At 32.2% G+C, this 26,803-nt stretch overlaps 1 protein-coding gene across 3 annotated transcripts; it reads left to right on the forward strand.

The window, feature by feature from the left end:
* Nucleotides 1-321: 321 nt before the first annotated feature.
* Nucleotides 322-26,562, forward strand: LOC109816119 (myosin-15). Of its 3 annotated transcripts, none has more exons than XM_083077473.1 (39): nt 322-421; nt 631-759; nt 854-1,000; nt 1,854-1,999; nt 2,102-2,258; nt 2,367-2,425; nt 3,116-3,272; nt 3,423-3,572; nt 3,684-3,820; nt 5,425-5,571; nt 5,661-5,762; nt 6,146-6,203; nt 7,743-7,844; nt 8,679-8,716; nt 8,808-8,934; nt 9,018-9,191; nt 9,350-9,481; nt 10,672-10,781; nt 11,331-11,391; nt 11,508-11,685; nt 12,676-12,881; nt 13,203-13,322; nt 13,414-13,512; nt 15,186-15,407; nt 16,992-17,131; nt 17,321-17,432; nt 17,573-17,620; nt 17,715-17,804; nt 18,680-18,850; nt 18,940-19,092; nt 20,894-21,070; nt 22,724-22,861; nt 24,485-24,555; nt 24,684-24,783; nt 24,852-24,908; nt 24,993-25,049; nt 25,356-25,440; nt 25,514-25,592; nt 26,003-26,562. In XM_083077473.1, exons 2-39 carry the CDS (start codon nt 640-642, stop codon nt 26,124-26,126), a joined length of 4,551 nt encoding a protein of 1,516 aa, XP_082933599.1. In that variant the 5' UTR covers nt 322-421; nt 631-639; the 3' UTR covers nt 26,127-26,562. The 3 variants fall into 3 exon arrangements, with proteins under 3 accessions (XP_082933599.1, XP_082933598.1, XP_082933600.1); XM_083077472.1 differs by having other exon boundaries at nt 377-531; XM_083077474.1 differs by lacking the exons at nt 322-421; nt 631-759; nt 854-1,000 and having other exon boundaries at nt 1,861-1,999; nt 2,077-2,258.
* Nucleotides 26,563-26,803: the final 241 nt, after the last annotated feature.

Raw genomic sequence — 26,803 nt, forward strand, 5'->3', positions numbered from 1 at the left:
GTGTGTTGTATCAAATGGTAGATTGATGCACTGATTTGTCTAATTTATTTTATTTTTAATGTTAAATTTAAATAAATTATATGATATTTATTATATGAGTATTTTATAATTTATTGTATAACAAAAATATTATACATTTGATTATTTTATTATATATAATTTAAAAATTTGTATGCAGCAAATTTAATGAAAAAGTTATTATTATTATTATTATTACACATGTATTTTATTATGTAGTAGGGTATTTGGAGAAAAGAATTATAAAAAAGTAATTTGGTCCGTGCGTGGCAATTGGGAAAGTATATCCAAAAAAGAAGGAAGGGAATACGGTAAAGCGAAAGCGGGAGTGAAAAGTGAAAGAAAACCAGAATCAGAATCACAGTTCACAGACAGTGGGTACGGTGGTGACGTGTCGAATACGGTATAAATACTGTACTGTTTCACCATTTTTGACTCATTAGTCCACACCCGATAGGGCGGGAACCCCAAATTGATGAGAACCACCTCAATCTCATTTCTTTTCTCATGCCCGTAACTCTCACTCTTTCCTCCTTCTCTCTCTCTCTCTCTCTCTCTAGGGTTTCATTTCACCTTCGGATTCATCTTCTTCCTTCATTTTCCCCTTTGCAGGAACCAACCATGCATCTGCGCCAGGGCACCAAGGTTTGGGTCCACGACACGGATTCCGCTTGGCTCCCTGCTCAAGTTCTCGAATATTCGAGGAAGCAAGTCCGCGTTGCCACCGCTTCTGGCAACAAGGTGACCCTTATGTTTCTGCATAATCTGCGCTGCTTTCGTTTTCCAATTGTTGTGGACGATTCGGATGTTGAATCTGTGAGGTGTGTGCTTGCAGGTTCTAGCTCTTCTGGAGAACGTGTTTCCCAGGGATGCGGATGAAGACGAGCACGGAGGAGTCGAAGATATGACGATGTTGGCTTACTTGAATGAACCGGGGGTGTTGTACAATCTCCGAAGAAGATACGCGCTGAATGATATTTATGTGAGTGTTTATGGAGGGGAATTCGTTGCTATCTAGATGAACAATAAGGGTTTATTCGTGTTCTAAATCGTTGTTTGTTGACGAGAAGCACGTGAATTGATACGCTGTGTGAAATTGAAAAGGTCTAATGTTGTTTGACTGTTAAGTGAGCGGAGTTGGCATTACGGGATTGGCACATTGGTGAAATAATATCTAATTCTCTGTACAAGATTATCATTGTAACATTTGTTATTAGAATTTAATTGAAATGCGTTGAGTATGCAATGATTTTTTACAATGGCAATTAATCACAGATGGTCATGTGTGTTTAGTTTATTGACTTTTAAAATAACTATCTTAAAATTCATGCCAGTGGTTATTTTTTTATTGATCGATGGTTTAATTTTTTTTTACACTACATGACAACGAAACTCATTATTATTGGAAAGTTGCATTCTGGTATGGAACTAATGCTCTTAGTCACTTCACACTCTGCCAGTATTTGAATGAGTTGCAAGCAATAAGCTGACATATGTACCTTGTTGTCACTCTATGTTTATGTGTGAAGTTAAATATTTAGTTCTTTCATTTATGAGGGCTTTTATGGTAGTTTATTTCAGGCACTTTACTTACTTGACTGGGTAGCCATACTGTCAAAATGCATAAAACAATACATACTAAATTAATATGCAATCAATAGCTTATAACGCTTTTGTTTGCTCTTTGGCCATTTCACTCAATGAACTTTACTTAATATATCAATACTTGATGATTTAAATTTTGTTTTTATTTTTGCGGGGACTGTTACGTTTATCCTTTGCATTGCATTGTGTACTATTTTATGCTTTTTGCATGACTTGTTTGTCTTTGTTAGACATATACAGGAAGCATTTTAATAGCTGTCAATCCATTCACCAAGCTTCCTCACTTGTATGATATCCATATGATGGAGCAGTATAAGGGAGCTCCGTTTGGTGAGCTTAGTCCACATGTATTTGCTATTGCTGATGCATCTTATAGGTTAGTATGCATTTGGTCTGGTGTATTATTTGATTTTTAGTCATATTTACTACTTGCCTATTAATGTTGCAAGTTAGTGAGTTTCTGTTGGGCATGATTTAGAGCCATGATGAATGGAGGTCAAAGCCAATCTATCTTGGTCAGCGGTGAAAGTGGTGCCGGGAAAACTGAGACAACGAAATTGATTATGCAATATCTTACCTTTGTTGGTGGGCGTGCTGCTAGCGATGATAGAACAGTTGAAAAACAAGTTCTTGAAGTAGGCTACTCTTGAATTCAATTGATCACAAGTTTGGCTATTAGTTCACTTTTAATTTTCATTTAGGCATCAATAAGGGATGCTAATTTCACTTATTGCTTGATTCAGTCAAATCCACTTTTAGAGGCATTTGGCAATGCAAGGACTGTCAGGAATGATAATTCAAGGTGAACTTGGTTCTTTATAGTTTGTAGTTTATATATCTTCTGCCAATTGCTAATTATTTACTCCCCAGTTAGAGTTAAGAAATAAGCTTTTAATTTTTCTTTGGGCTATCTTATGATGTTTTCTTATCTTTTGTTTAACTAAGGCATGCTATGTGTAGTTATGACATAATCAGGTCTATTATCCAATCCATCCAAAACCATAGTTAAGTTGACTTCATGGAAACATAGTTATGTAATTAAAAAAGTGACATTTTTTTGGAATGTCAATTATTTTAGGGACCCAAATTTGCTACTATAGTGAATGGAGACTGCACCCTTGTAGCATAAAATCTCAAAATATGTGAGAAGAGAATTCTATGACATCCTAGCAACCTGGTACCCTTGTGTATACCCTAGGAATCAGATTCAGAAGAATCGAAAATAGGAATGGTGATGTATTGAAGTTTGAGATTTAAGTTTGAGGTTTAAGTGAGTGAAGTGGAAGAATACTGCTTAGGTTTGTCTTGGTTTGTTAAATAACTTGGATTTTAAAAAAATGTGCATCTGATGGATAATCAGGCTCTCTGTTATAGATGTCTTAACAGGGTTTAACATTTTAATGAAACAGTAATTACAGTTTATCAGGTCAAATACTCCATTCAAATTGGTCTTGCTCATTGCCTAATATTATTTCTATATTTCTGGTTGCAGCCGTTTTGGGAAGTTTGTTGAAATTCAATTTGATTCAAATGGTAGAATATCTGGTGCTGCAATTAGGACTTACTTGCTTGAAAGATCGCGAGTAGTGCAGATAACGGATCCAGAAAGAAATTATCACTGCTTTTATCAATTGTGTGCATCTGAAAGGGTATTCAATCTCTGGTGAAGTATTTGATTATTTGTTTAGGTGTTAATATGCAGCATAAAGCTATGTTTTGCATTGTGCACGTGCAGGTTTCTGTTTTCAGTATGTCATGTTATTTTTATACATTATTATTGGAATGCCTCATTTTTTTAGGATGTAGAGAAGTATAAGTTGGGACATCCAAGCCAATTCCACTATTTGAATCAAAGTAAAGTCTATGAATTAGATGGTGTAAGCAGTGCTGAAGAATACATGAAGACAAGGAGAGCAATGGGTATTGTGGGCATAAGTCATGAGGATCAGGTTTAATGATGCTTCCCATTTGTGCATCTCTTGCTTATTTGTAGGCTTTCTCGATTAATTTTGTTGATTTGCTATCCTATACTTATGGTTATCCTTTCTTTCCATTATCAGGAAGCAATATTTTGCACCTTAGCTGCTATTTTACATTTGGGAAACATTGAATTTTCTCCTGGAAAAGAGCATGACTCATCAATAATAAAAGATGAGAAATCAAGATTTCATTTGCAGATGGCTGCTAATCTTTTCAGGTAGGTGATTTATGTTGGGAACATTATTTAACTTATATGAATTATATTTTTACTTGGCTTAATTTCATTTCTCTCATTTGAATTTGCTTTCAAATTAATTTATTTTTTTTAAGTGTCGTGATATTTCTGTATAAGATTTCAAAAATATGATATGACTATACAGTGCATGAGCATTGTATAAAATTAATACATGACAGGGAAGTCAGGGGATAATGAATTCTTTAGATTAAGTTACACTCCTCTTTTGTGAGAGATATGGTAATATATTGTCTTCACTTCTTATGTTGAAATATATAGTGGGTTCCATTTAAGTTAACAATGTTAAAGGAAATTACACTCTCATCCTTGAGAAATGCAAATATTATACTATGTTCCACTCTTATGTTGAAATATACAGTTTAGTGTATTTAACTTAACATTGTTAAAAAACATTCTTTAAAAGATTTTAAATTATTTTTTAATTAAAATTATACTAAAATACTTTTAACTTTCCAAGTTATTCCTCACTTACCCTATGTCCTAATATTGTTTCCTATCTACATATCAATATTGTTTCTCTATGCAAGGGTTAGCAGGTAAAGTAAATGTTTTGGGAGTGATAAAACATATAAGCAAATTTGTTATTAATAGCATCTATAAAAATTATAAATGATGCTCATTAGAGAAATAATTTGTGACCTATAAGAATCATATAATTTGGTACCATATATTTTTGGTAAAAGAAGGGAAAAAATTAAAACAAATAGTTTTCTGGCCAAACATTTTTTTTTAATGGGAACTATTGTGTTTTAAGAAAAATAAAAATGGTGAAAATTGTTGTGTATTTTCATTTATTTAAGGATGAAGCTGCATATCTTGAAAAAGATAAGAGAAAAATGTAATAATTAAATCTCTCAAGGTAAGACAGTATAAATGATATTTTAATCATAAAATTATATTTAATGAAAAAATTAAAAATAGAGTATAGTGTAATATATATTTACATCTGTCTAGGGAGGAGAATATATAACACACGAGAGGAAAGTGGTGTAATAGCTGCATGTTGTAGTGGATGGTCGTGTAAAAGATATTTTGGTAACTGTTTTTTAATTGAAACTAATGGAATTTTCGCTAACATATTAAAAATGGAGTAAAGTTACATACATCTTAGTATTTTAATATAAGATGGGAGAACAATGTAATACTCACATCTAGAGAAGGACTGAAGGAGAGTGTCAGCTACTTAATTTTATTTGTAAAACTGTATAAGATGGCAAGAATGACTAGGAAATGCTAAGGTGTATACAGAATGCAATTTTAAACTATTATTAGGTATCGGCTTTGCTAAGATAGGTAGTATTAGGTCTTCAGAACTGGTATGTCCAAAGAAAGAGACCAAGCTTTAAAATTATTAGCCATTGGCTTCTCTAGTCTGTGAGAGATTGAGTTTCTGTGTGAAAAGGTAGTGCTACACTGCTACTTGTATGAGAAAATAATAAAAATTCCAAAATGAGTTGGACAGTTTATTTTTCTTAAGATGTAATGACTAGACATAATTTTGTAGAAGTTTATTTTTTCATCCTCTGTTAAACTTAATGGAATGGCTGCAAATTTTCCATCTCTAGGTGTGATTTGAACCTATTGCTAGCAACATTATGTACCCGTTCAATACAAACACGAGAAGGAAATATTATCAAAGCTCTTGATTGTAATGCTGCTGTTGCTGGTAGGGATGCTTTGGCAAAAACTGTCTATGCTCGGTTATTTGATTGGTATGCTTATAATCAATGCAGAATTGATAAACATTTTTTTTATAATGTGCTGATTAGGGTGAAAATACTAATTATTGTTATTCTTCCAGGCTTGTTGATAAGATCAATAGTTCTGTCGGGCAAGATAGCAATTCCCAGATGCAAATTGGAGTTTTGGATATTTATGGTTTTGAGTGTTTTAAAGATAATAGGTAATTTGTTGTCAATTAAATATCTCTTGGCAGAGTTTGAATTTTTCTTTTTTTTTTTTTTTTGGAGTTATATGAATTGTGGAAAGTTGAAGAGAGTGGGTTAACTTTGAAGTATTGAAATATATCCTGGTGTGTGGGTCAGACATGTATTATTGTGAAAACTTACTACTCTAGTGCTCTTGTAAATTTTAGTATTTCCACTTGTAGAAAAATATGATTTGTTTTCAGACATTTGAGTTTGACTAGCACCATCTATTGATTTTTTGCTGTTGTGTTTTGATTGTTAAATTGTTTTTTTTTTCTTTTTCTGCTTATGGTATTTGAATTTGGTTACTTTGTTGACATGATTCCCTTGCTTGATCCAATAATATTTGCTGCAACAGTTTTGAACAATTCTGCATTAATTTTGCAAATGAAAAGCTTCAGCAGCATTTTAATCAGGTATGCGGGTTTGTTATTATATGTTAGGTCGCTTTCATCAAGTCAGTGGTTATGTTTGGTATAACCAGTTGAAAGCTAAACTGCAAGAATTAGAAGTTGGGAGTTCAAAATTGAAAGTTGACAAGTTACCTGATTGGATTGAAAAAGTGTTGGTAAAATTAATTGATTGACTAGTTGATACATATAAAATGACACGAAAGTATATGATAATTTATGTATATTTAAAACTTAAATAACTTTTAAAGAAATTATAATTATTATTAGGTAAGGTATATTTCATGAAAAAAATGGAAAACTAAGTATGCACATATAATTTATTGAAACTAATGGTATTAATTAAGGGATGTTAAAAAACTATCATTCTTAGAAATTAATAGTGACATTATCGGAAAAATTATCATGCAACACGTAGCATATAAGTCATGCGCCACTTTTATTAGGTCTCGTTTGGTAGTAATAATAGGATAAGATAAGGTATACAAGTTAGAGAAGTGTATGATAGAATATGACCATGATAAGCTCTTATACTATTCAACATTGATGCGCACCAGATAATCTGTTAGATAATAGATAGTATATTTTAGTCTATCTAAAGTTTGAGGTGGATTAAATGATATGATGATATGATTAAAAAGCATATATTTGTGTATGGCAATGTTAATCTTTTATTCTATTTGTATATTATTTTTTTTTCAAAATTAATTTGAAATATTTTTGAAACTTTTCACATTTACTCCTTTTTTATAAAAATTATATAAAAAATATCTTTACTATTTATTATTTGAATTTATACTCTTTCATTTTTAAAATTGTAAAATTTATGCAAAATTAGCTAAAAGATTGATGACACAATTAACATCAGAGATTTTATAATAAGTTGTTAAATAAAAGATAAAAAAGAAACATATGCATGTGTGATAAATGTTAATGAGATGTTGTAGTACTTATTTACTTTAACTTTTTAAATTTTAATTAATGATATATGTTAATTTTATGTCAGTTTTTACAAATACATGTAAGAAATATGTTCAATATAAATTATATATATATGTTTGCATGTATATGTACATAAACTAATTTATATTACTATATGTTATAGTATTATGTACAATTCTTTCATACTCACAAACTATTCTATCTTGTTTCCTAACACTATTTCTTTTATAGGATAAAAAATGCACTGGATCAACAAAATGGAAATTAGAATAAATAGTCGTATAATGTAAAATCATATTCTGTCCATACACCAAACAACTGATCAAAACAAGATAGGATAATTTGTCCAATCGGATCCTATATTTTGTCCACCAAACAGGTCTTTTAACTTTGAAATTAGAGATTTAAAGTTAATAACTTATTCAAAAAGCTTCTTAATCAAACACTTCTAGTAGCTTATTATTTTTGTCAAATAAGCTAGTTGACTAATTAGCAACTTACTCAATTGTCTTGCCAAACACACAATGCCTAGGTGTCTTAATATGAATTTGTAGATTTTTTAAATTTTCTTTTAACTTGTCTGTGGCTTGTCTTCTCTTCCAGCATGTTTTCAAGATGGAGCAGGAGGAGTACAGCAAAGAAGAAATTAACTGGAGTTACATTGAATTTATAGACAACCAAGATGTTTTAGATTTGATTGAAAAGGTTTTTGCTAAATTGCTTCTCTAAATGGGGGTTTTCTGATTCCATGTTTCTATGTTTCCATGTAGTATTGTTCATTTCAAACAAATTTCTTGTTTCATGTGCAATATGTGGCAAGGATAATGTGTCTGAAATGTTGATGGCTAAAGAATTGTGAACAAGCTATGTCTTTTGTCAATTTATAACTGTAGGACTCGATACTGAAATTGAAAGAAAAATTTGCATTAGAAAGTATTAGAATTTTTTTTTAACCAAGCAAGATGAGAAGAGCATGAGCAGAAAGAGAGAGAATTCTGATTTTATTGATAAGAAAAACTGAATTACAATTAGCCGAGACTCTATTTACAGAGGATCATAAGTACTGGTTCTATTAAAACGGAAAGCCTAACTAACTTGTCAGTTACAACTGACTGAGTGCCAGGGAACTGAAATCATAAAGTAAAGGCTACCTACCATTACTATGTGTGGCTGGTTGATTGACCAGCCCTAGGATACACATGGTATATAGACTTCTCTCTAATAGAAAACAACTACGTAACTAGACCACATCATATCAATTCCTTTTTTCTCTTATTATGTGCTTTTGGTCTAATGTTTGGATCTCTCATATAAATGATTTTGACATAATGTTTGTAAAATGTGTTGGATTGGGTTCTTTTACAGAATAAGCTGGTAAGATCTATGTATCTAGGATTTTTTTAATCATAATCATGCTAAATGAATACTATATAGCTTCATTTGAAAATTAAATTCTTGTACTTTCATCATTGTTATGTTTAAGTCATTTTTTCGCCTCTGGATTTCATTTTCTTATGGACTTGTTACATTCTTTTGCAGAAACCCATCGGTATCATTGCTCTGTTAGATGAAGCTTGGTACAATTTAAGTTAACCTGAATTGGCGTGTATTTATGTATACATTGCCCTCTTGCTAATTATCTTTAATCCTGAATTTGTCTCCTTTCAGCATGTTTCCAAAATCAACTCATGAAACATTCTCAACCAAGCTGTTTAAGCACTTCCTGTCGCACACCAGGTTGGAAAAGGAGAAGTTTTCAGAAACAGATTTTACCCTTTCTCATTATGCTGGAAAGGTATAGTGTTGCAGTACTTTCTCCTGTTTTGAAAATGAAATATTTTAATGGTATATCTTCCAAGTTCCAATACTTTTATGCAGGTCACTTACCATACAGACACCTTCTTAGACAAAAATCGTGATTATGTAGTCGTAGAACATTGTAATCTATTTTCTTCTTCAAAATGCCCCTTTGTGTCGGCACTTTTTCCTTTGCTTACAGAGGAATCTTCAAGGTCATCATACAAGTTTTCTTCTGTGGCCTCCAGATTTAAGGTGTGAATATCCATTTACTTTTGTTAGTTACTCAATCTAAGGGGATTCATTATAATGAACATGTAGTATAGGAGGCTAAAGTATTTGAACATTAATTTTATTCTGCTGATCTTTTTGTTTCTTGTCCTGTGTGTGGCATTGGTGGATGGGGACTTCAGCAACAACTTCAAGCACTCATGGAAACGCTTAACACAACGGAGCCTCATTACATTCGGTGTGTCAAGCCAAATTCTTTGAATCAACCACAAAAGTTTGAGAATACTAGTGTCATTCACCAATTACGCTGTGGGGTCAGTAGTTAGATATTCCAACTTCTTTACTATTACTGTTCATCTAAAGTCATAAAAGCGCTGATTGATGGTATGTCAATTATTGAAGTTTTTTCCCCTTGATTGCTGTTTGCTGATTACTTTGTCAGTCAAAGCACTTGTTTTTAGTTTTACCCAATTTTACTGTATAAATCAGGTACTTTTGTGTTTTTTCCTTTTCTATGGTGGTGGATGTCTTTTGTCTGTGTTAGTAAATTGAATTGAGCTGAAGATCTGTTGATCTGCCTGAGTAAAGTGGATTCAGTTTTTTTTTTTTTTTGCTGGTCAAATAATTTGAAAGATTTTTAATGACACTCAGTTTGATTTATTGTTTTATTTGAATTTCTTTTTGTGCTTCCCTCACTTAATTTATCTTCTCTATGAATTTCTTTTCCTATGAATATAAATTGACAGACTTTTGTCTACATGTGTTCATATACATACAAAATTTCCATGGGCTAGATTTACTTCCTAGAATGTGTTGGGATACAAAACAAGTCTTATGTCGTTAGAACAATAAGAGAAATAAAGCATTATAAAGCAATAAAAGCATACACATACTTCATTGGTTAGAGGTCTTTTAAGTGATGACTAAAAGTAAAATCATGAAAATGAAAACCCCACGTGAATATATTTTATCATTATGGAGTTGTGTGCAAATACCCCGATAAAAATAACAAGATATAACCCTCTTCTTGATAAATATACCCTCTCAAACAAGTACAAAAACATAACTCTAATAGTGGTATTAGAGTTGTAGGTTGGATTTGGAGACAACCAATAATCCATGATTATAACAAAAAATGATATAATGATATACAAAGATAGATTCTGCCAAATGGGAAATTAGGTTCTTTATTTGAGAAGATGATTGTTGGGATACAAATCAAGTCCCATATCGTTAGAATAGGAAGAGAAACAAAAGTTTATGAGGCACACGATTACCTCATTGATTAGAGGCCTTTTGAGTGATTATGAGGGTGAAAATCTAAAGTGGACAATATCTTACTATTGTGGAGTTGTGTGTGCAATTGCCCCCAAATGCCTTGATAAAAATAACAAGATATAACCCTCTTTTTATAAAAATATATCCTGATCAAACAAACTGACAAAATAACCAAACGGAATGGTCACATTTATTAACTTATTTTTTATGGCTGTATTTTATTTAGGGTGTTCTTGAGGCTGTTCGAATTAGTCTGGCAGGTTATCCCACTCGAAGAATTTACTCAGAGTTTGTAGATCGCTTTGGATTAATAGCTCCCGAATTTATGGATGGAAGGTGAATTTTGTTAAATTAATAGAATAGTTTAATTATATAATTATTCAATCTTTACTAATCTTTATTTTTTTATTTTTGTAAGTGAAGTGGTATGCTTTTGAATTATTCCCATAAAACCTGGAATTGCATCTCTTATTTACTCCTAGATTGGCTTGTTTATTTGATTATTACAAAAGTTGTTTCACCTGTTAACTTGGCCATATCAAACACCAGTTCTATTATATGCTTGAAATAGCAAACTTGGTCTGGTTATATAAATATTGGTTTTGATAATTGCAAGTTTATAGGTGGTTTTAATTTACTGAAGCAAAAGGGAAAGATAAAACAAGTTGGTTTTACTTCTTATTTAAATTTGTGATTCTTCCTTTTCATTCAATATAGGAAAATGCTCTCGTTTGTAGAAATTTTATCTTGCGACATGGATTGGATTATTTGAATTGACTGTACTTGGATTTTATTTATATGAATGCAAGTGCAGCAATAGAAGCTTTTTATTTGATGAATTTTTTTCTTCTCATTGACATTTGCTTGTACTTTTTGTGTTGACAGTTATGATGATAAAGCTGTAACTCTGAAAATATTGCAAAAGCTAAAGCTTGAGAATTTTCAGGTCTGCTTCCTTGGAACCATGCATACTGCTGTTCATAAATAAACTTGGGGTGTAAATAAATGAATTTATGTTGGTCATATTTTGGTTTTTTTAAAATATTTTTTTTTATTATTCAGTTAGGTAGGACCAAAGTGTTTCTCAGGGCTGGTCAGATTTGCATTTTAGACTCTAGACGTGCTGATGTTTTGGACAGTGCTGCAAAGTGTATTCAGCGTCGACTGCGAACATTTATTGCACGCAGGGATTTCATCTCAATCCGAGCTGCTGCACATTCTCTTCAATCATGCTGCAGGGGTTAGCTTTATTGATGCTAAATTAACATATAAAATAATTCCGCTTTAATTATTTTTAAAACTTGTGGTCCATAACTATTTCTCAGTTGTAATTTTTTTTTTTTATTGAACACATGCCTTTTGTGTATTTTTGTCCGTAATATGTCAAATATTTTGCTTCCTTTCCAAGATGATAGTAATGCTTGATTTGCATTGCATCGGCTATAGGCCTTTTTAGAACTTAATGAACTCAACTATAGTTGTTATTGCAAGCATCTCATGTCGATTTAGAGCCCGTTTGGTAGGATGGTAGTTGGGTAAGGGAACAAAAGTGAGTGAAAGTCGGTTGAGGGGTATTTTGGTAGAAAGGAGGTAAAGAGTAAGTGGGAATAATTTTAGTGGGGCTCACCAAAATAATTTTCCCTTACATGGTTGGGAAGTGCATTGATATGTGTGTGTGTATATATACATATATATATTAACATAATTTGTTACATGTATATATAGCTGTTAATATAAAATGTATTTATTTATTATTATAATAAAAATAATCTTTATTTTTATTTTTAATTAATTAACTTCTTAAAAAATTAACTTTCATTCTATTTCTCTTTTATTTCCCTTCAACCAAATAACCTTTATTTTCACTGTTTTTCTTGTCTACTTCTCTTCACTTATTTTCTTCTCTTCGTCTCCCATTTCCTTCTTTTTTACTAAACACATTAGGATTTTGCTTCTCTAAAGTGGGGACAGTGCAGCAGCAACAGCTATTGCCATTCAGAACTATATTTGTATGTGTTTTATAAATATTAATTAGAGAATCAATGATTTTGTTTTTTTCCCCATAACTTCATAGTTTGTTTTACATAACCATTGATTTTCTAATCAACAGTTTAAAACTACACTTTATCTTCTAAAGTGCGCTTTAGTTTAGAGAAACCCAATCAGTAGATGCAGGGGTTACTGCTTTATAATTAATTGTCCAGGTTCTAATCAGTTTTTGTTCTTATAGGATGCATTGGCCGAAAGATATTTGCTTCTATACGGGAGACAGCAGCAGCTATCTCTATTCAGAAATATATCCGTATGTGTCTGATGAGGCATGCTTATGTGAAATTGTATTCTTCTGCTATTATTTTACAATCCAATGTTCGTGGTTACACAACTCGTCAAAGGTTCTTGCATAGGAAAAAACATAAAGCTGCCACTACTATTCAGGTATTTTATCAAGAGATGGCATTGTAACTTGTAACACTATCTCTAAAATGTTAAAGCAATAGCATGTTCTTCGTTTTAATAAATTTGATTTCATTTTGCATTTAATGTTCATAGCATTTAATTATGCTTTGTGTATTTTTCACTGATTGTGTTAGTTTTATGGTTTCGCCTCTCATGTATGAATGCTTATAAGGCATGATAATACATTATTTGGTTTCAATTGTTCCTTGTATTACTTTCAATTGCATGGCATTTTTATGTGATTCACAAGATGGATTCTGATGTATTATTTTGTTTATAATATGTAACATTGATATATAGGCACATTGGAGGATGTGCAAGGTTCGTTCTGCCTTCCTACAACATCAAAATTCAATTGTAGCAATACAATGCCTTTGGCGATGTAGACAAGCAAAAAGAGAGTTTCGCAGACTTAAACAAGTAATGTTTTCTATCTTTTTTCTATGGGGTGGGTAGAATGCATAAGAAGTTGCTCTCACTACCTTAATTGTTTTCAATTTATATTTTTTAGGAGGCTAATGAAGCTGGGGCCTTGCGTTTAGCTAAGAATAAACTTGAGAAACAATTGGAAGAGCTTACATGGCGTTTGCATCTTGAGAAAAAAATAAGGGTATTCTTCCATGAAAGAAGAGATGTCATAGCTTGGTTATTTTCAAATTTGATTCCTTGTATATGGAAAGTGTTTTGAGACATGATATTTTGTTGCTGCCTTACATTCTAAGTTTTTATTTTGCTAATGTCATGAATATGTTGTTTTTTGGAATTCAAATGATTTAAAGGACAAACTGCTGATTTGTGATTTTGTAGGGTAGTAGTGTTTCTGCTACATATATTGGTATTGTCGTCTTATACATTGCTAATAGTTATCCTCATATGTATGGTATTTTGTGGTTTTGCATGTTTTGAAAGGAATATTCATATATTCAAGTGTTATCTTTGCTTTTAATTTTGCTTTGTGATATAATTATGTATATGATTTCTCTTGGTATTCAACACATGGCTTATTTCCGGGGATAGATATTCTGGTCATATAGAGATTCAGCAACTCTTCTGATTTTTCTTATCTTAAGTTTTATATGAATATTATTTGTAATTTATTGTTAGAATTGCATGAATTACAATTTGAATGTCTTGATTCAATATGATTTTGCAAGCCAATGATTTGTATCACGTGATGAATCAGAATTTACTTTGGATTATGCAATATATTCATGAATGAAAACACTTATATGTCACTTTGTTTTCTTTAATTTTCATCAAATAAGTAGAAAATTCAGTATTTCAAATTTTGAAATAAAAGGGAACTGGAGTGATGGTAAATACAACTAATTTGATTATTCCATTGCTATGTTTTCATTCCTCTAAAATAGGGAATTCATATAGTTAGTCACCCTCTCGTTCTTTTGAAACAAAGGCTCCAAACAATTGCCCTCACTCCATATCCACTTTATTTGGCTATATCATGGCTTTGTTTTATTTTTTCTAAATCATGGGTTTCATGCAATATTGTTATGTAGCTTTTAAGGTAAAGAAAGGGAAGAAGAATGCTGGTCAAATCATTGTGTTGCTCTTAATAATAGATCAGGAGAAATGCTAGCAGCTTACTTTGACACCCTTGTTCAAACATGTTCCTTACTAGTGTCTGGAATTTATTGTAAAACGTATCTTCCTATTTAATGAGTCTTGCACGTAATTTCGTTGTTTCCAATAAATTTCAGCTAGTTGTAGAGAATATGTTGGAAATTGTGTTATTAGCAATCTTCATAGATTATGCACCAAGTCCAATATCCGTAATGTGTTGTGTTCTATGGATGAACTCCCATATAGTAGGGAAATGCAGTGAGTTGTGACTTATGAGTGCAGTTGGTTATTCTGTGTTATTGGTTTTTAATTAATGTTTTTATTGTTTTGTCAATTCCTAGTTTAAAATTATGAGTTTGAACACTATCTGCATGATATTTATTTTAAGCTTTTTTTTTTTATTGTTTGAGTCTTATGATTTGGTGCAGTTTACAATTCATGATTCACGATTTCAATCATGATTTGTGTATTTCTTTTTGTTTTTATTTTCTGCTATATTCTTTATCCTTCATTATTAAAAAAATACTTGTCCTCATGCATGTCTATCAAGTTTTGCTGCAAATTATTGGTTTTGTTTTTATATTTTCTTGTCAAATTTCAGACCTATGGCATGATGAACTGTCTAGTTCATTTTTTTTATTTTTAATTTATGCAGGTGATATTTGGGAAACATGTGATAATGTATTCTTCATTTTCATGTAGGTTTCAAATGAAGAGGCTAAACATGTTGAGATTTCCAAACTGCAGAAGGCATTGGATGCTGTGAATCTTGAATTAGATGCAGCTAAACTGGCAACAATTAATGAGAGAAACAAAAATGCAGTTCTGCAAAATCAGTTGCAATTGTCAGTTAAGAAAAAATCTGATTTAGAAAGAGAGCTAGTTGCAATGGATGAAGTGCGAAAGGAAAATGCTCTGTTAAAGGTGCTTCATGTTGAATAGTTGTGTTCAATTGAGTTTGTTTGATTTTGACAATGCATGTGAACTTCATTCACGCCTTGCGATTTATATGGCAAGAATTTTCTACTTCAGTGTGGTCTAGAATTCTTGAATTACTTTGCAAATTCATTCTCTTTCTTGATATTGTTTTTCTGCAAGTATCTGTTTTTAATTTGTATGATTTATGCAAAATGGGATGGAAATGTGCTTGGCTAGGCTTTACAAGGCCTGAACTTGGCCTGTTGCCTAAATTAATAGCCTGATATTGACCTGTTTACCATATTTAAGGCTTGTTTTGAGGCCTAGCTTTGCATGAGCTTATAAAAGCTTTCTTTATGGTTGGTCCTATTAAATAAGGTTACAGTTAAATGTTGGTCAGCGAGTTTAAGTCTTTAAATAGACTAACAAATATATAATTTCAACATGTAATAGTAAAAAATTAATACAACAATAATAACAATATTATTGTTGTTATCAGTATACTATTTGTATTGATTTAAATAAGCTCGATTGTTAGGCCTTAAAGGCTATTTGAATGGAACCAAAGCCTAATCTTTTTTTTTTTTTTTACTAAATAGGCTTCTAGAAGGGTTTTGGCTTGACATTTATAGCAAATAGGTGTAATCTACCCTAGGCCTGATGTGGCTAGTTCATAAACCCCCAATATGTGGCCTGGCTTATTTTCTTCTCTAATGCAGATTCTTGTTATAATTTGCAAAAAAGGAGGCATGGTTATGGTGATGTGGGATGGGTTTAAAAATTTGAAGATGGGTTACTGGTAGAAAGCCTAAGTGGAAAGTTTGGTTGAATTGCTGCATGAACAATGAAACTCGTTAGAAAGTTTGCAATATGTCTGGGCTTGGTCAAAATAGTGGTTAAACATTGAGTTTGGATTTATTAATTAAAGGCTGAAGTGGGTGATTTCAGTTTTGCTCCTCACTTGAGTGAGATAGCAAGGGACAATGTGTGCGAAATGCTTCTCTTGATTTTTAGGTTTATTGATTGTGAAAAGTGGTTTTACTTGGTTCATCTTCAGGTTCTTGGCTTATGGGTTGAACATGGATAGAGTGTTTATAGGTATTTTTAATTTTGTTATGTTTTTAAGTTTTGCCTTTTCCTTGTACAATTAGGAGAGAACTAGTTGGTAGTTCTTTTTTTTTAAATTCATCAGTGTTCAAATGCTTTTGTTTCTTTTCCATGCTTTGTTGCTACTCTAGTTACATATAAAACCATTTAAATGATTTTACCAAACTAATTAAAGTTTTGGGATAATTGGTTCTTGAAATGATATTTAGAGCATTTATGATCATGTGGTCTCTAGTTTGATCCTTGTCTCCATTCTTCTGAATAAAAATTAATTTCAGCTTCAGCATTGATAGGGTGGGCTTGTGCATTTTAACTAATTGCTTGAAGGCGTGTGTTAGATATGAAATCATTCATTTGCTTTCACTTAATAGTTTAAGCTTTTAGAATGATTCATGACATTCTTCATCCTCACGTCACTTTCTTGTTCAGCTGTTTTTTTCTAATAAATTCTGTTACATAGGATTTGTTTTCTGAAATGTGTAGGGTTCATTGGATTCTTTTGAAAAGAAGAGCACAGCTTTGGAGCTTGAGCTTGTGAATGCTCGAAAAGACCATGATGAAATGATCAAGAAAATGAGGGAGTTTGAACATGAGTGTTCTCAACTTGGGAAAAATGTGAAAAGGTTCCTTTTTTTCTGCTCTCATTTCTCCTGTTTTACAAATTGATTCAGTTTGAATGTCAAAAAGTGTTGCTTCTTCCCATTCTTCCCGTTTTCCGAGATTGTGTTTTGTTGGTTTATGTGCAATGGTCTACTTAAATGGCTGGTGTTTTTCGTTTGTAATTCTCATTCTCTACTTGTATTTGAATGTAGTCTAGAAGAAAAGCTATCAAGTTTAGAGGATGAAAATCATGTGCTTCGTCAAAAAGCCTTAATTGTATCTCCTAAGAGTAACCATCGAGGTTTGGCAAAGTCAATTTCAGAAGTAAGTTTCCTCATGCATATTATTAATTTGTGTCTTCGGGTTTCCATTTCCTGGACAGCTGGTATATAGGTTTCAAATGTTTAACAAAATTTTAGTTTTGGCACAGTGACATATCTATCTAATTTATTTTTCTGAAACAGAAATACTCAAGTGCAATAGCCCCCCACACGGAGCAAAATCCCACATTTGTAAGATTAAGATGCTACATTTTTGGCTTCTTCTGTTGTAAATATTTACTGAACACAAATATATTTGTTTCTCATTTTCTCCAATTTGATACAGGAATCACCCACACCTACAAAACTTATTTCTTCTTTTACACATGGCTTTTCAGACTCTCGTCGATCAAAATTAACAGCAGAGAGACACCAGGTATTATTTTTGCTTCAGATTTCAGATGACTCTTTTGCTTAAATTATCTTTTGTTGCCTTGTCTTGCTGTATTAATTCTGAAAGTTGATACAATATTTATTTTGCACTACAAGTTTGATGCTACAAGCCTGAGATCTATCCAACTGTCACATCCACGGTTAGGTATAACTGTGACAGCTCCAACAAACAGATAACTGCTTGACAACTGTAACAGACCTAAATGGAAGATAACTGCTTAACAGTATTGGAAGCCTCTACTAAGGGTTGGCAATCTTTATTAACAGGCATCAGATTCATGGTCTGAGATACACTATCAGTATCACTGACTAAAATGATGATTGCCACTTGGACTCCTTTCCCAAAAATATTACTGGTGGATGCAGATTTGGATTTTGAGTTGGAGCATGAACCATTTGTTATGGCGATTTCACTGGTCCTGCTATCCTTATCTAGTTATCCCTATGCTAAATAAAATGGTAAACGAGAAATGTAATAATCAATCAACTTAGGTGTGGATAAACTTTTTTTATATAAGTAGAAGCAGAAAACTGCTTTTTTTTTTAGAAGCAATTCCAAGTTACTTCTCAAAAAAGCACCTGTGGTAGAAGAGAAAGAAAAAAGGTAAAAAAACAAGGAGAGTGATTTTAATTAAAAAAGTTTTTTTTTTAAGGATTGTAAACAAACACATCAGTTTCTGCTTATTTAAGAATCACTTCTTTAGAATTTTTTTTTAAAAGTTTAAACAAACAGACCCATTATCATAAGATTAAAGATTCTTATACTTGAATATATTCATCAGCAGCTATGATTGACTATACTTTGCATTTTGCCAAATATTGTGCCTTGTATGCTTATTGATACCATGTGTTGGTCAGGATAACTATGAACTCCTCTCTAGGTGTATCAAAGAGGATTTGGGGTTCAAAAATGGTAAACCTCTGGCAGCTAGTATCATATACAAATGTCTTCATCATTGGCATGCCTTTGAATCTGAGCGCACAGCCATATTTGATTACATAATTGAGGGAATTAATGATATCATAAAGGTAAATGATTTGATGTTATAGTACTGAATTGTAGGATGCTTCTATAATTTTTATTTGAGATTTATTCATTACAGTGGCATTTGGTTCAGGTTAGAGACGATGACATTGTCTTGCCATATTGGCTGTCCAATACCTCTGCACTTCTATGCCTCTTACAAAGGAACTTGCATTCAAATGGCTTTTTAACAGCCACTGCTCAACGTTATGCCAGATCATCTAGCTTGACCCGCCGAATAGGGAATGTGAGTTATGAAGAATATTGATATTGGATTCCCCCCTGCCCCCCACCATTTGCACATTGTAAAGATTTTTCAGCAACTGTGGGTAATGATTGACTTGGTTCAAACAATTGCTGTTCTCTGATGGGGCAATACACCAAAAAGCTGAGTAGATAGTACACTTTCATATAACCTCTCCCTCTGTCCTAGTAAACCTCAAAGGCTAGACAGAAACTGTTGCAATTGAAAGGCTACCAGATAAGTAGCAGTAGATGAACATAAATGTAGAAACAAATGAGCAACAGCTTTAGCTGAACCTACAAATTAGACATATATCTGGAATAAACTTTGTAGGGTGAATTTGCAGCATGTTATTTTGTCCTTTTTCGGGTATAAAATTGGAATATCATTAGTTGAGGGAAGTGCAAGAAAAGCAGAGTAGGATATCCTCATTAAAGAAAGCTACAATCAAATCAATCACCTCTGTTATGAAAACTTCAAAATAATCATGCTATCCAGTCCCTTTGTTTATCATCAGTATCAGTTTTAATCTAATTTATCTCTTGTGACCTAATGAAGGAGGTTTCAGATTCCTAGAATAATTTATTAAGAAGGAAGTTGTTTTTATTTGCAGAGGTGGGAAATGAAACATGGTTTGGAGCCACATAATGATTTCTGACTATACGAACAAATTTTGGCTTGTAGAGTTATGTTTGGCATACGTTTGTCTTGTGGAAAAAAGTATTAGGATTACTTGTATTCTTTTAGGCTGTCTGAAATGATATTCTGAAAGAACTGCTATTATTTCAAAAGTAATTATCATAATACTTAATAGAAAATTATTTAGAAAATAATTGTCTGTCAATTATCCAAACACGTGCTGTGCATCCGTACTCTTCCGTTCTGATTTCATATCTTGCAAGAACAAAAGGATTATAATTTGTAAGTTCTTTATCATTGAGGCTCCTGTGGAAAAGGGAAATTCCAAGAAATATGGAATCCCAAGTAATATTGAAGCTTGTTGGATAGTGGATTGGTTTTGGGAGGAAACTGAAAGTCAACATGGGAAACGAAACAAAGCAAATGCCAAAAGAAATGGATTTGGATTTTGGTGCAAAGATGTGCAGGAAATCTGATATAACATATATTGCCTGGTTAGATTCCCTCTTAAAACCAAATGGAATTAAATGTAATTGCCCAATATATATATAAACTGCACCAATTATTGTGGCAAACAATGTGAGACTTTGATAAGAATCATGGGAGAACCACACCACAAAAGCTAGCTATTGTAATTGGAGAGCTCAAGGCCTTATAAATCCCCACACTAGAATCTTATACTTCCAATGTGAGACTGAAGTTCCCTACCTTGGATCTTAACATCTCATCATGATCTTGTGCACAAGCCCTATGACTGGTCTCGGGCAAACACTTTTGAAACCCTTGCTATTTTTTCTCTCTAAAGATTTCTCTTTTAAACAAGCTTTTTCTCATTATGCTGATGAAATCTGCCATGAGAAAGCTCAATGGTGCCGAAAATGGAGAACAACCTATTTCTTTTATTGTTAAGAATGTTGGATGATTTTGATCTTTTTTGGTATGTTCAAATTTCAATTACTGATTAAGACAATAATTAAATAACAACTATTATTTGATTCTTTTAAAGGTTGTGTTGTTTATTATATTGTTTTTTATCTGTTGATTATTTGGTTTTGGTGCCATGAGGTTTTTCCCTCTTCAGATTTTGCATTTCACCCAAGTTGTTGGTCTCCCATCCCCTGCTTTTATCTACTTCCTTATTTAGTTTATTTGATGCCATTTTCAGGGACTGAAGTCCCCATTGAAGCTTATTGGATATGATGATAGTGCATCACTTGTGGAGGCAAGATATCCGGCAATTCTTTTTAAACAACAACTAACTGCTTGCGTAGAGAAGATTTTTGGCCTTATACGTGATAATTTGAAAAAGGAGCTTTCTCCACTTCTGGCATCTTGTATTCAGGTGGCATTTCTTACGCCTACTGATATTTTGGGAATTCAAGTAATTTGTCACTGAATGCAAAGTCATATATTGTTAATCATTCTGGCTTTATTCTTGGTTCTGTTAGATTTCATATTAAAACTAAATAACATTAAGTGAAATTGTTCGACATATATATACACTGTACTCTCAGAATTGTGGCAGACAATGTGGGACCCTCCAACAGGTTCCACTATGATAATCTTAATAGTTCTAAAACTTTTTTTGGGACCCTAGGATGTAGGGATTTAATAAACCCGCAAACTAATGCAATGTCTCACTTTCTGAACTAACTTGCATTGATTTAGACTTTGAAGTTTATATTAGTTCTCTACTTAAATCAATTTTTTTCCATTTAGCATCCTTGTTTATCGGCTGTTCAACCTGATTTCATCACTTGAGTTGAATTTAAGTTTCATAAAGGTGTTTGCTGTGGGAAGCTAAGGATTAGAGTTTATAGAGGGATTGTAAAGAAACTGTTTTCTTTATTGAACAGTTGTTTTTATTTGCTTGTACAAGGAAACAAACTTTGATTTTGATATTTAACTTCTTTCTTCTGGTGACACTGTGATGGTGTGAAAAATGAGTGTGGGAAAAACCTAGGGGAAGGTTTAGGCAGGGTGAGAGGCCTTTGTTTTCCTCAGTGATTTTCAAACCTGCATTTTGGAACCAATTTTACCCATTACTGGCATTGACAGTTTTATTGCTTTGGAGACTGTTGTGTTTCAACAGCTGCTATATATTTTTTGCTACTCTCATATTCTTACGTTACTAATAATGTAAAAATGCCAAGAATATTTGCAGTTATAAATCAATTGATCATTTATTCATGTATCCTTTTAACTCTTAAAAACCTTTTCTGTTCTTAGGAAGTTTAGACTCTTGGTAATAGTTTTATATTAATTGTAAGAGACATCTAAACTGGAATTTAATTAAAAGTAGGGGTGACAAATGGATGGATAGGATAATTTTTTTAGTTGATCATAATAGATAGGATAAAAATAATCCATTAATCCATTTAGATTCATTAAAAATTAACATAAAAATCCATGTAATCCATTCATTAACAATTTTTTCATTGATGGATATCCAATCCATCCATAAAAGTAATGTTTTAAAAATTAAATAATTTTATTTTTGAAATATTTTATTTCTCTCTTTTTTCTTTACAAGTCATTATATTCTTATGTAATCTTTTAAAATTTGCAAGACTTTTTTTTTAAATGTCAAAATATTCTTTTAAAATTTCAATTCAATAAGCATCTCATATTGTAATCCAATGGATTTTGAAAAAGTAGTAGATGGATCACTAACCATCCATAAAATTAAATGGATGGATTAGATTCGATCCATTATTTATTTTTATTACAATGGATGGATTGGATGGATTTATTTATGGATGGATTGGATGGATGATGGATAAATGGATTGATTTGTCACCCCTAATTAAAAGGGACTGATGTTAGTCTCCCTTTTTGAAGACTTGGTATATGTTTGAACACAATGGTGATTTGATTCATGTAGCCTATCCCATTTATTAGTAAAGTGCTTTTATTGTTGTCAAGCTTTAATTTCATGGATTTTTAAATGATATTTTACATAATCATTTTTCTTATAATATATGATACTGTTTAGGCACCTAAAACAGGACGAGTACAAGGTGGAAAATCATCTAGATCTCCTGGTGGGCTTCCTCAACAATCACCTATTGCTCAATGGGACAACATCATCAAATTTTTGGATTCACTCATGAACCGCCTGTGTGCAAATCATGTATGCTATTTATTGTTTTATTGATTTGTTTGTCACAGTATTTGATCTGTACTCTTTTTTTTTTTTGGGGTCCAATCTTTGTGATCATTTGTTTGGAGATTGAGTGACAAAGAATTTACAGTGTCATTATTTGAACTATGATCATCAAAACCAGACTAGACCAACTGGGAATTGGCTTAGCACTCTGTCCAAAACAACCACAGAACCCTTCCATGAAAGAACCAAATGAAAAATGGTAAAGGTGGTCTTAAATTGGGCTAACCAGTGGTTCAACCAGTTTAACTAGTTCTTCAGAAACACTTTTTTTAAGTGGCAGCATATTTGAACATGGAGTCAGCCTCATTGAATTTTATGATTATTGATAGTTATATGATTTAATTTCTATTTGTAGATGTTACTATTGCTAATGGATATTACTGTATTGTTGAACTTAAATGTTCTCATATTTGATTTGACTTTATGTAAAGCTTTGAATGTTAGTGTTATTGAGTTTTGGCATTTATATGTGGTGTCTAATTTTTACTTTTTTAGTGTTATGAAGTTATGAATATGATTTTTTTGTTTATTATTTTAGTATGTTGTAGCAAAATTTTGATAAATCTTATTTTATTATTACCGGTTCAGTTTCAGTTAAATCATTTATTTTTGAGCCCGTGATCCTACTTGTTTGTTTTTTTAAAATATTGACAATCTTCAATTAAGTTTATTTGGGACTAAGTAGTTTATCTAGCTTGTTTGTGGTGTTTTGCTCATGGTCTTTTTAGTTCAATGTCTTCATTATCTTCAAAGAGATTTGCATGCACTGATACTATGTTTTCTTCCTTTCTTGTTGTCTCGTCTCTAGTTCTTGAAGATCTCTTATCCTAATTTTGTATCTTACTTTTATATATTAATAAATTATTTTCTTATCTAAAACGGTTATTTGATGTTAAGGTAAAGTTGTATGAAAAGGGTTAGTTGATGACCTGATGTATAAGTATTTTATACTGTGGTTATTTTATTTATTTGTTTTAGATAAATTATATTTTGGGAGAGGGTGTCCGAACACTTACCTCCACAGTTGTGCCACCAGACCATTGGCTCATTGTTGTTTGTTTCCTGTTGGTTAAGTTGTATTGTCATTTTACTAGTTGAAACTTCAGTTTTGAAGCTTTGGAGTGGTGAGCTGAAATGGTATAAGTATAGTGTTTTGAAAGCAGAGATATCCAGTGTTTCTTTGTTATATACGTTATAGTTGAGATTGTAAAAATTCACATTTCTGTTAGAAAATAAATGAATAATCATGATTTGTGGCTATAAATTTTGCTGCCTATTTTAATAAGTATCAATCATTCAATATGATCTATTTTTTTACCCTCATTTTTTTTGCTGCGCGAGTGTAGTTACTTGCCTTGTTACAGTTGCACAGCTGTCAAAGTGACTGCTGTCAACAGTTAGCTTAATTTCCCTTTCTGGTGTAACCTCTTAGCTAGTTATTCACTAGTTAGGTCAATCCTTGTACAAATACCATCTTTGTAACAGCATGTTAATTGACTCATTCAATACCAGAATTTTTTTTCTTCTAATTTTTCTGCTCTCAATTTCTCTGAACCCTAATACTTACCAAGAGCTGTATGCTCTCAGGTTCCATCCTTCTTCATCCGCAAGCTAGTTACCCAGGTTTTTTCCTTCATCAATATGACACTCTTCAACAGGTAATGGCCCTATTTACTAAATGATGTTTTTTGTTGCCTCAAATTACTAATTTGCTTCGTTTATTGAATTCATTTTCTGTAGTTCAGCATCTAATTTTTAATTTTAATTTTTCCTCTATATCTTTTAGTCTTCTGTTGCGGCGTGAATGTTGTACTTTCTCAAATGGTGAATATGTGAAGTCTGGTCTTGCAGAACTGGAGAAATGGATAGCTAATGCAAATGAGGAGGTAAACTGAGCTTGCTATAACTTCATGATTTTAGTTTCAATGTTTAATTGGGTGCCTCTGAAATGTAGAATGCAGGAACAGCCTGGCATGAACTGAACTATATAAGACAAGCTGTTGGGTTTCTGGTATAAGCACTACCTTTGTTGTACTTTTGTCTCAAATAGCACTGCTATACCATATTTATTCTTGCATTTGTTTGAATTGTACAGGTAATACATCAGAAGAGGAAAAAATCTTTGGAAGAAATTCGGCAGGATCTTTGTTCGGTATGACAATCATTATATTATAGTGTACTAAATGATTGCAAATTACACATTGATACTGAATTACTTTCCAATTATTTATTTTAAAATTCTGTCATTTCATGAAGATGCGAGAGAAATTGAACCTTTTTTTGGGGGAATACAATCACAGTAACTTATGATCATGACCCATGAGTTGTTTGATTCTAGTTTTGTTTCTAACTGATTTAATAATATGGATTAAGTATATGTCTTATTGTTTTAAATGCATCACTAGTGCAATATTATCATTTGTACTTTTGCTGAAATGATAGTTCACTTCTTTAACAGGCGTTAACTGTGAGGCAAATTTATCGAATCAGTACAATGTACTGGGATGACAAGTATGGAACCCTGAGCGTGTCCAATGAGGCAAGTTGTGTTTATAAATACTTTTATGATGATGGTAGTTTCCTTGGAGTTCTGAACTATATTTGGTGAACAGGTAGTTAGTGAAATGAGGGAAATTGTGAGCAAGGACAATCAGAATTTGACCTCTAATTCATTCTTGTTGGATGATGATATGAGGTGCTTTTCTTTCCTTCCATCTGAGTTCTTTTCAGTTCCTTGCAGTTTTAGCAAGTGATTAGTGTTCTTATTATTGCCATGCTACAAAGCAAAGTTTGTTTCTAGGATGTTTTTGCTTCTAATTTTCTAGTTGTTAATAACCTTCTATGTAGTTCTGAAACAAGGAAAATTCTAGTTGCTTAATTTATTGTCATGTAGCATTTCTAGGTTAAATTGCATTGCATACTTAATTCTTCTTTGGGTTGACAAAGAACGACAGTTGCCACATTGTCACTGTTGTGTTGGATTTTCTATGCTTATTCTTGAATATAAATCATGGGATTTCCTGTGGTAAAATATTTCCATAGGGCCGATAATATATTTGGAATTCCATTTGCTCCCCTTGTTTTAACCTTCAGTTTTTCTTGCAGCATTCCTTTTTCTGCTGAAGATATTGATATGGCAATCCCTGCTATAAATACTGATGATGTTGATCTCCCAGCATTTTTGTGTGAATATCCGTGTGCCCAGTTTCTTATTTTACATGAGAAGTAACTGGTCTATATATGGAAAATCGTTGCTGAACCTTGAAACTTAGCTTCATATTTGATCCCTGCAATTAAATGACAGTGCAACCCAGTCGGGAACGTTTCCATTCAAGTGGACAGCAATCTTCGTTGCCATCAGATGTATTGGTCTCTTAACCGAATACATTTGGTTATCATATTAATCACCGATCAGAGATGGAAGAACGATTATTCTCTTGGTTTGATTTGTAATTTCTCTGAGTTACAGTTAAACCATCAAGTTGTAATTATCTAAAGATAGGATATAACAGTATAGGCTTGACGTGCTGCTTCTATTATTATGCAGCCCATCTCCTCACGTGTACCTATTTTTTAGTTTTTTATGCTGTGTATTCTATGTAGGTATGCAATTGTAATCGGAGCCTTGGCCAAAGAAATTAAAAGTTTTATTCATTGATGTAAAATCGATTCAGCCTTACGAGTTGCAATTTATTTTTTCCTTTTAAAATATCGTGGTGATGCTTTCTCTGAAAAATTGGAATACATCACTTCATAATGGGGAATGAGCTTGTTGGTGGGGGTTGAGTAGTATATATATGAAGTCGTGAGTTCTAATTTCAATATGATTGTTGCGCGCCAAAATGAAAAAAAAAAAAAAAAGTTTATGGGGCATCTTTGGAAGACTTTGGATGTCTCTTTGATTTT

Source organism: Cajanus cajan, chromosome 6 (genome assembly GCF_000230855.2).
Source record: "Cajanus cajan strain Asha chromosome 6, NIPB_CcT2T_4, whole genome shotgun sequence".
Taxonomy (NCBI): domain Eukaryota; kingdom Viridiplantae; phylum Streptophyta; class Magnoliopsida; order Fabales; family Fabaceae; genus Cajanus; species Cajanus cajan.